Here is a 10789-nt window from a genome sequence, read left to right as displayed (position 1 = left end):
ATAATGCTCCATTCTTTTTGAGATATTATTAACTTATTAATGTTAATAATTTTCATTCTTGTTGTTACTAACTTTTTTTAAATGCTACTATTGGATGATATTTATAGATATAAACTTAAATTTTAATTAATATATAACTTTAACACCAATTCTTGGATAATTAAAAGATAAAATCAATCTCTGTTTATGTACTTAGACTTTTATTTAAGTTTTAAATTTGTTTTATTACATTAATAAACACAAAAGTACAAAGGTTTACTTATAAAAATAAAAATAATTTAGAAATTAAAAAATATTTTAACCTTAATTATTAGTTATTTTGACTTATTAACAATGAGTATGCTAAAACTTTTATTCAAGTTATAACTTTATTTTAGAGCCAATAAAATTATTTCAATTTTTTAAAAAGTGTTGTAACTAATAATTCTAAATTAATTTTAAATATTTTTAAATATCAATTAAGTAATATGATAAAAATAAAGTGTATTCTTTTTCGTTAAAATTTTCTCTAAACTTGTACTTAAATATATTAAGATAAAATATATTAAAATATTACAAAATTAAATTTTAATAAAATCGTAATTTATTAATTAAATAATCATTTGAGCCAACTAGAGATGTTTGTAGGCTAAGTCTGACCAGACTTGAGTTGGGCTTAGGCATGATATTAATACACTTTATCCTTGCCTAACTCGACCCAGTCCGAAATATGAGTTTAAAATTTTGCTCAAGCCCGCCTATATTTATAAATAGCTAAACAAAATTCACTTTAGGTCCACCCATATTATTTTAAAAAAATTAAAATATATTTATATTATTTTAATTTAATATTTAATAATTTTTTATTTATTAAAATTTTATATTTAATTATCTTAACATTTTTAATGTTTACATTATAATAGTATTATATATTATTATAGATTTAATATTTATGCATTATAAATTACATAATATAGAAAATATTATATAATATAAAACATTACAAACTTAAAAGTGAATCGAGCCAAGTTCAAGCCCGAGCTTTACCTATATTTTAAATACGCTTAATTTTTTTGTCAAAACCCATTTTTCAAACATAATATTTTACATAAAATCTCTCAAATTTTGAGTGTAACTTGGGAGTTGGATGAATATTCTAGAACATGTTTAGAACTAACCCATGTAGAGATTGTGCCGATGGTAGAGCAGGTCGGTTGTAGTTACTACATATGAAGGCAATAAAATTTTTAAAGCGAAGGGTGCACTCCATCATTTGTTGTGCCTCTTTGACCATATAAACTATGCCTAAAATTCTCCAACAATGCGGATCATTTCCAACCAATTATAGGAATCACCAGTAAAATAACCCCATTGATCATCAATTAATACTAGTAAATAATTTAATCATTTTTATTAAAAATAAACACCACCATTAAATCCTAATCATGCATAATTTAATTAACTAGTTAATTTTCGTTAAATATAATCAATCAAATGACAAACATATAATCCATTCTCTCTCCCTCTCTTTCTCTCAATTGGATTCTCCCCCACCAAAGCTAGCTCCATTATAAAATCCGATCCCACTTTCTCTTTTGTCCTTGAAACAGATTAGCTTTTAGCTCCTTTCCCCTAAAACTTTCATTTCTGATAATCTTTTCTTTCTATAGTAAACCTTAAATCCCACAAGAGTAAACAAACCTCTTTATTGCTGTTTGTTTTTCTTAAATGATTTTTACGTCATTTTGTGTGTTCTTCACCCAACTTTAAACTCTCAAAAATTGTATCATATCTAAAAGAAAAAAAAAAAAGGAAGTTGAAATGCTAGAGACTCTGAAGTACCTAATCGGCTCAACAGGAGTCAGCGGCTTCGGCTCTAAGTCCACCGCCGAGGAAGTCACCGAGACTTGCCCTGATCTCCGCTCTATAACAGCCATCATCACAGGTACTTGATGAATCCTCAACGGCCTGAGGCTAAACTTCCTTTTTTTTTCCTTTTTGGGTTTTGATCGTGGGTGGTTGAACTGAAACAGGTGCGACGTCGGGGATCGGAGCTGAGACGGCCAGAGTGTTGGCCAAACGAGGAGCGAGGTTGGTGCTTCCAGCTCGGAACCTTAAAGCCGCTGAGGAAGCAAAGGCTAGGATAGTTTCCGAGTTTCCTGAGTCAGAAATTATTGTCATGGCTCTTGATCTTAGTTCACTCACTTCTGTTCGAAATTTTGTATCGGAGTTGGAGTCTCTTAACTTGCCAGTCAATATCCTCATGTAAACTCTTTAATCCCTTAGTTTCCTTAATTCCTACTTTATTTTTTTAATTAGAAACCTAAGCTTTTTTTTGTTGTTGTTGATATCAGAAACAACGCCGGGAAGTTTGCGCATGAACATGCAATCTCCGAGGATGGAATCGAGATGACATTTGCCACTAATTATCTTGGTAATTATTACTCAACGTAATTGTATCTTATACCTGTATTTATTTTACTAAACATGGGTCATACTTTATGGTATGTGATTTTTAGGTCATTTTTTGTTGACGAAGTTGTTGCTAAACACGATGATGAAGACGGCTAAACAAACAGGTGTTCCAGGAAGAATAGTGAATGTGTCGTCGAGTATCCATGGGTGGTTTTCTGGCGATATGATCCGATATATAGGCCAGATATCCAGAAGCAAAAGGTGAAGAATGATAAATTAACAGTAACAGAATCGAACATAGTATAGGAGTAAATGATTGTTTCAGAAGATTGGGTTTCTTTTCCTTTGGATTTGACATTTCCTATCGATTTTTAATTCATGTGTCTGTTTTTTGTCTGGCTGTCTGTTCCCAGTCAATACGATGCGACACGTGCTTATGCTCTCTCGAAGCTCGCTAACGTTTTGCATACCAAGGAGCTTGCCCAGAGACTGAAGGTAATACTAATAATCTTTTTCATTATATATTTGGTCATAAAAGTGAAATTTTGTTGTTTTCCTTTGTTTTTATATTTTGCTCGAAAATGTTGGCCTTGTTGATCTTTTCTTCCCCCTCAATAATGCAGCAAGTGGATGCCAACGTGACTGTGAACTGTGTTCATCCAGGTATAGTTAGAACCCGTCTCACCAGGGAACGTGAGGGCTTGATAACAGGTATATACATATAGAAGATGCCATTTGATTTTATTTAATGTTTTCAACTTTCAAGTCTCTCTGGTTAAAATCTAATATATATTAACCTGCAGATCTGGTTTTCTTTTTGGCTTCCAAGCTCCTGAAAACCATCCCTCAGGTAAACTAATATATCTTAAGTAATTAAAGCTTTTGATTAATGAGAGTTGAAGTGGGTGGTTTTGATGGACAATGGGCTTTCATTTGTCGATGGTACAGGCAGCTGCCACGACTTGTTACGTCGCCACGCATCCAAGACTGCTAAATATAAGTGGGAAATACTTTGCAGACTGCAACGAAGCATGGACATCCAAACTGGGGTCGAATTCCAACGAAGCTGCAAAGCTTTGGGCTGCCTCTGAAATCATGGTTTCCAAACACGCTAAAGCAGTGTTTGATCCGCTTAGTGCCTTCGATTATCACCATATGTAATAAAAATAAAGAGATGAAAAAAAAAAGAAGACTAGAAATTAGAAACAGAAACAGCAAAAGATATGAAATATCTTAGTTGGAAGAGAAAAGACGATAGGAATATAGTGTATATGTATACATCAGTTAAAAGACAATTAGATATACAAGTGTTATGCACCTTAAATTATAGTTATGTTGGTTCGGTACATGTTAAGAAGCTTACCTAGTACTGGAAAAGAAGAGGGTTTTGTACTTATAAAACTGTTTCTATCCATTATTATTAGTACTGGTATTATATAATTTGCATATATATTGCCCTATAATACCCCATACTAATTTTTAAAGACGGATTATAAAGAAAGGGATCCAGTGATAATTGTAAAATGATTATGGCGGATGGATATATATGTTAATGAACTGATGGGGTTTTGCTTGGAATCGTGGAAGTACTTGGAAACCCTAATCAGGATGAATATTAATAGATATAAGGTACATGTTCATGGGTTTCTTTATGAAGAATATGGAATAAAAAAAACGAAGAAAGGGAGAGAAGAGAATAAGTGGGCAATAAGAACATGGGGTGGGGGGGTTAGGATCATGTGGTGGTTGATTTATGAAGAGAGTATCTTTGGGGTAAGCTATGGGACCTACTAACATGCGCCAGGGTATTGGGTGGTGGGGGGGAAACATCATGCGTTTAAGGGTAAGGAATCCACATTCACCAAAAATTTACATGGCTTTTAGTTTTGGGTTTCATTCACAACATTAATGGTAATTAGAAGTGACGGAACATTTGGAGCCTGATAAAGCAGGCCTGGGCTAGTAGTTAGCAGTTAAATAGCATGTTGCTGAGACAGATGAAAGGGCGAGCTGCTCAATGGTGATGGGAAAGTGGGAAATGTAGACATTAGCTCTCTGCTCTGCAATAACGTAGAGTACAGAGTGCAGAGTGCAAGGCTGGCAATTAAGGGCAGTTAGAGGCGGAAACACGTAGTTTCCAAGTCTGTTAACGTTATTATAGACATGTTTCTTTATTTTCTGACGACTTCAAGAGCCGCTGTGTATTTATGGAGTATAAGATTGACATGAGCAAAGACTGAAAACTGCCTATCTATTTCTGTTCCCCATAACATGTCACATGTGCTGTGTGCACTTCTTTGATTTTCATCGATCAAGATTTGAATGGATTATATATCTTCAATTTCTTTGGAAATTGTGGCTACAATTATGTGGCCAGAATTTAATTAGAATCTTATATACAATCATTTTCTTATAATAGTCTTATTTTGTGGTGTGTTTATCGTGTAAATTTTAGTGGTGCGATTCGAAACATCTTAGTTGTTGAGTAAAATGAGGTGTATTGGCCCGTCGATGATGCCACGCATTATAGGAAGTAACCTACAAAATTGTTTCAACTAGTTTCATTCAATTCTGGGAGATAACATTATACACTTTCCATAGCATTTGAAAATTTTCATTTTCACGAAAGCATAGATGAAGCAGTGCCTTGGAATAGTATCTACAAAAGTAAATGTAAAACTCCGAATGCTAGTCAAAATGGAAGAAAACGCAAGTGTGGGAAAAGAAAATTTGCCATTGTCATTTTCTAGTGAAGGGTTTGCGTTTGTTTCCAATATTCATAATTGAGTGGAAGAAATAGTAGATATTTGATGGTGTGATAATGTATTTGGGGAATAGGGAATTGAAAAGTGTAATTGGGGATTAAGGATTCAGCAAGTTGGAGGGTTGATGAAATGGGCAAGAATGTTGAATTCGATTTGAACAAATAGTCAGCTGTAAGCATTAGATCAAATGAGGTGGGATCATCAAATAATAACAACGAAGAGGATGAAGAATTAGATGGGAACCATGATTTTGATAGTGTCACAACCCAAAAAATGGCGATTCCAAAAAGGGTAGTGAGGTATGCATGTTAACTATTTTGGCACACTATGGTAACATAATCCGCCACCCTACTGGCTTGCTGGCGAATTAGAGTATTGGTGTATGCTAGCGTAAAGTATTCGTTTGTTGGCGATATCTAAGGATTTAATTACAGGGTATCTTCAAGTGAAAAAAGAGTACGCCTAAGGAAGAGTATGCCCCAAAGTTTTGGCTGAGTATGAAGAACCTACCAAGTGTATGAGAAAGATATAGGAGACTTAATTGTCTTTAAGATTATGCCATATGCAAGTCACCGCCAAGGTATAGTACTCTCGATTTGCATGAGCACTGTTCAAGTTGGTTCTCATAACGACATTAGTTGGGGGTCAATTGGATTGATTTGACCCTCCCCATAATAAGTCAAACAGTAATGTGCGGATTTTCTTTTACCTATCCCAAAATTTGGTAGAGAAATCAGGGAGACCTGGAGTATATTATAAAGTGAAGGGGAAGGGGGACATTCCAAATGATTTTCTCTTTCTACTCAACGTTATGGTCTTTCTTTCTAACCTAAACGTTCTCTTCTTCTTCATTAAGATTGAGCTAAGATTTCGTTTAATCAATGGATGATTCAACCTTCTGGTAAGTCTTATAGCTCTGTATGTTATGATTGTTGAAGAGTAAGGATGTTAAAAGATGTAAGAACGATAGGGTGAAAAAGGAAGGCCTTTTATGGGGGGTCACATATAGTTGAAACATTAGTAAAATATTTGTAATGGGGATTCTAATGGAAATTCCATGATCTTTTAAGTAGTTGCTGCTGTTGGTTTAAGAAGGAAAATCGAAATAGAAGTTTCGGGCTGAGTAAATGTGGGTTTTTGATGAGTCTCTAAACCTGACTCCTGTACGTTATTTATGATGATTCTTTGCATGGTTGATGTCAATGTAGTTGTGCATATCTTCTTGAGGAGTTGTTGTATGTATGTGTGTGTGTGAGTTTCCCGTGAAACATCTTTATGTATGTAATGAAGTGTATGATGTGTTGCATGAATAAGACGATGAGTGGTAAGCATGCAATGGAAATTATGTGTTGGGAAGTATGATTCTATTATGGGTATGAGTGAAATCTATGTAAATGTGTCCGTTATGTTAATTGAGTGATGCATGACAAAGAAGGTTGGTGATAAAGGGGTTCGGGCAGAGGGTCGAGAAAATAAGTGATATGAAAATGAACCCTGCAGTGGTGATTTGATGACGTCCGTTGATCGACTGTTTAACTTCATAGCAATAATGTGCAAGTGTACACTATCGATGCAAGTATAGTAGACAAATATGAGTCTATTGGATATCGATCCCACGAGGATGTTTATTTTTTATTTATACATATCAGTGCAATAAATGGATGGAAACAAAATAAATTGTGAGAGTAGGTGTCGAAGCAATTACTTGAAAACAATAAGATAAAATATGATAATGATAAACTGGGATCCCCAATGTGAATATTCAACAGAATGCTAAGTGCTCACAAGGTATAAAAGGATAGGTGATTGTCGATGCATTAAGTTGCAATGAATATCTTACCAAACTTAACTTTATATTTAATCTAAGAATTAAACATGCACATTAACCTCACCTTCCGATGTTGGCAATGGAACACTATTAAGAACAAGTGGATTAAATTCCTCTAATCCTTAAGCAACTTCCATTGTCATGCTTGTTAGCTTGAACTGTCATTGCACCTTCCAGTGTCAGTGACCGCAATAACACTTCCGTGCTAAAAACATTCAAACCCAAAGATTAAATAGTAGAAGCAAGACTGAATAAAATAATATTTAACCTAGAAATTATGTGTACTTCTATACTAACATAAAACAGAAAGTAATCACTATCGTTAGAAAAGAAATATAAAAGAAACAAGTGGAGAATACTATTCCTAGACAACTCGACTTGATTCTCTCTATTCCCTCTTATGTCAGACTCATGGCTCCTCGTCAGAAGCTGGTCTGCATCCCTTTCACGTTGGTTCACCTGTAGGAGACTTAAGCTGCCATAATCGAAAGCTTTAAAGATAGGTTGAAGAAAACAATCATTTAAAAAGCCTCTTTTTTTTCCTTTTTATGTGAATATTTTTCTTTTTCCTAAATAGCCCAAGTGTCCTTTCGTCAGAATCATGCTGCCTCTATACGTACAAGTTAGTTGTACCAGACTAGACAGCTCACGCATTTTTTTCCTATCTAAATAGCTGTCAGATGCGGTGACAATTCTGGGCACAATCTGAAAATACTCATGTAGCGACATCAGTACCAAAACATGACAAAATTAAGGATAACTAAGTTAAGATCCATTGAGTCATAAAATGTAAATTACTAAACTGAAATGTTAAAATATGTGCTAAAGATAACTAAATGGGGGACAAATTAACCAATAAGTAGGGAGAAAACATATGTTCTTTCTAGTACTATCACACCCCCAAACTTGAGTTTTTACTTGTCCTCATGTGAAATAGAAACTGGCGAGGCTACACAAGAATTCACTAAGGCAAATGATCATTCTAGCAACTTGAATCACCTAAAATCCCAATGAATGATTCATATTCAAATGATAAAATATTGCATCGACAATACCTAAGTATGAATGACTAAGATTGCATCTTCATCAAAACCAGCATCACGTTTCAAATTTTAAATTCTATCTACCAATACAACATTTATTGTATATATATTTCTTTTTTTTGTGAATAAGGGATATCGTTGAATTACTGTACCCTTGTTCCTGAGAAGTAACGATGGGGTGTAACAAACCCTCAGGAAGTACGTAATTGTGCCGACACACACTTATGCAACGACATTCTTTGGCTAGATTCATTTTTCTAACGCTTGCATTGAAGTGTTCTCTTTTTAGCAATTCACAATATTCCCACTTTGGAGTGTCACTTATTCCTAACTATATATACATATGAGTAGAGGCAGATTCATTCAAGATTCAAAGAATGCTACTATCCATCCATTACTAATGCAACCTAAATCATTCATCAAAGAATTGAAGATACATCATTCAATCAAATTTATCCAACTCATTCATTGATAGTTCACATGATTCAAGAATTAAGCATCGAATGTAACAACATTTTTTTAACACATTTGCATTAACCACAAATAAACCTTGCATGCTTCAATTTTTTTTTGAAATGTGGGTGTATTTCCATTTCCCATATGCATTCCTTGAAACTTAAAGTTCGTATTGTCCCCAATGCACTAAGATTAAAATGCGATGATAATAACAATGCAACGACAATGTTCACTAATAAAATGAAAATTACAGCTACATGTAATGCATGAATACTACAGCTAAAACTTAAAATAAACTAACTCAGTTTTCCTCGGCCATTAATGTGGCTGCACGATGTTTCTTTTTCCTCCTCTTTTCTCCTCCTTCTTACGCTTTTTGTCTTTGAAGCGCTTTCTCTTCTTTTCTTTGGGCTTTGCACGATCCTCGAATAGCTCCTCAGGTTCCGGCTCTGCCTCGGCATTATCAGCTACTTCTTGTCCTCAACAGATTCTTTCTCAACAGCTTTTGTCTCAATATTTTCTTCCTCTGCCTTCTCGTTTACAACTTCAACACGGATATCCTCTTCTTCCACAACAACTTCCTCCGCAACAATAGGTGCCTCTTTACCAGCAATAATTTCACCCTCAACCAGGTTATCAATCCTTCGCATGCGCTCCTCAATGTCCTTTGATTCCTCTTCTTTCCCAACATCAGAGACGTGCACAATGGGAGGAGATTCTACCGATCTATCTCGATCCCCTAGGTCATCTTTATCGGAAGAGGGTTCATACTCTCGGATAATTGGTGGGAATATTGGAAATTTTGTGAGTGGGGTCGGGCTTAACTGGCATAATGTGGCTACAATAGAGTTGTTATAGGCTCTGGTATAAGCGTAGAACAAATTTTGTGATCTGTCCATATCCTCTATTATAGCAACATGCCTGATCTACTTATTGCTGATAGAATTGGCCAACTTCTTGATATCATTCATTTTGTGTAACAATGATGTCTTTGTAGTCAAGTTTATTCTCTTGCTTTCTACTTTGGTTTTGCCCTTCCTTGTCTTGCTAGTCTTTGCCTCCTTCATTGTCGGAGTATCTTTGCCACAAGTCATTCTTTCAATAGATGCTTCATTGATCGGACCCTTGTTTTCCAAGATCTCTTCATCATCACGAGGTACGATCCTTTTCTGCTGGCACAGTAGCATCACCAACGATGGGAAAACCAAAATTCCATTTTGCCTTGTGGCGCAGTCACCAATTTCTTGGTGGAGTATTGCACCGACATCAATCTTTCTGCCTTGACAATTGAATGTATGAGGCACATTCTATCAAGGTTGATTGTGGTGCTATGAGTAGAGGGCAATAGCCTGCAGTTGACAAAATGAAACAAGATTTTGCTTTGTAGTGTCAAAAGGTGGCGATACATCGTATAATTCTTTTGATGTGAACCCGTCCACAATGCTCATTCGACATATAAATCTTTCACCAACAAGTCCCTTTTTTCATCTGTGATATCTTCAATAAACTTGGAGTGTTCATCGACATCTACCTAAGTGTTGTACAGTTTATTGATTTTTGTAGCATCCCATAAGATTAAACCTTCTCGAACAAAGATAAACTCCAACTCATGGTAATAAAGGTTAGGGTAAAACTCACGTACCAATGAAGGAGAATAACTTCCAAGATCATGCAGAAAGCCGCCCACTTCAACTTAGAGATGGTTCTGGATACTTGTTTGCCCAAATCTTGCTGTTGTGAAAGGAGAATGCCCTATTTTAGGTGGAAGTTTCGCTTTAAGATGTTGTTTTGAAATCGATCTTTGGCTGCTTTCATTAAAAATATCATCGGCTTCTTTTTCTCCGTTGGTATAGAGGATTTCGACTCACGAACTGCAGTTGTAGAGGATGAGTGTTCTTTAACAGGCTTAGTGGCTTTCTTGATTGATCCTCTTGTTCTTGCCATATTTTGCTTGTTTTGTGGAGTGAATATGGTTTAAAGGATTAAAGGTATGAACTTAGGGGAAGATAAAGTGAAAAAAAATTGCTTCTTGGGTGTTTAACAATCGACACAGTGAAGAAGGGTTTATAGTGAGTGAAAGAAGAAGATGGAAAGACGTAATTTTCTAAAGGGAAATAGCTGGCGGGAATAATTACGTCCAATGAGAATTGCGCCTACTCAGATAGATCAGATGGCTAGGTGACTTTTAATCAAACGGTGGGATCTGAATTTCCTGAGCTACCCTCATTCTTGTTGAGTTAGAAGTGACAGTACAATAGTACGAACTACGTTGACAATAGAGCCCAAGTGCGTCGACAATAGTA

The 10789-nt window shown here is 35.2% G+C and overlaps 1 protein-coding gene across 1 annotated transcript; it reads left to right on the top strand.

The window, feature by feature from the left end:
• Positions 1 to 1538: 1538 nt before the first annotated feature.
• LOC105791323 (short-chain dehydrogenase TIC 32 A, chloroplastic) lies at positions 1539 to 3584 on the top strand. The gene is made up of 8 exons (XM_012619353.2): positions 1539 to 1924; positions 2013 to 2244; positions 2334 to 2413; positions 2499 to 2655; positions 2808 to 2889; positions 3018 to 3105; positions 3198 to 3244; positions 3343 to 3584. Exons 1-8 carry the CDS (start codon positions 1801 to 1803, stop codon positions 3553 to 3555), a joined length of 1023 nt encoding a protein of 340 aa, XP_012474807.1. The 5' UTR covers positions 1539 to 1800; the 3' UTR covers positions 3556 to 3584.
• The last annotated feature ends 7205 nt before the right edge of the window (positions 3585 to 10789 follow it).

This window comes from Gossypium raimondii, chromosome 8 (genome assembly GCF_025698545.1).
Source record: "Gossypium raimondii isolate GPD5lz chromosome 8, ASM2569854v1, whole genome shotgun sequence".
Classification (NCBI taxonomy): domain Eukaryota; kingdom Viridiplantae; phylum Streptophyta; class Magnoliopsida; order Malvales; family Malvaceae; genus Gossypium; species Gossypium raimondii.
The sequence above is the reverse complement of the archived record's forward strand: the minus strand, read 5'-3'. Positions and strand labels throughout refer to the sequence as shown.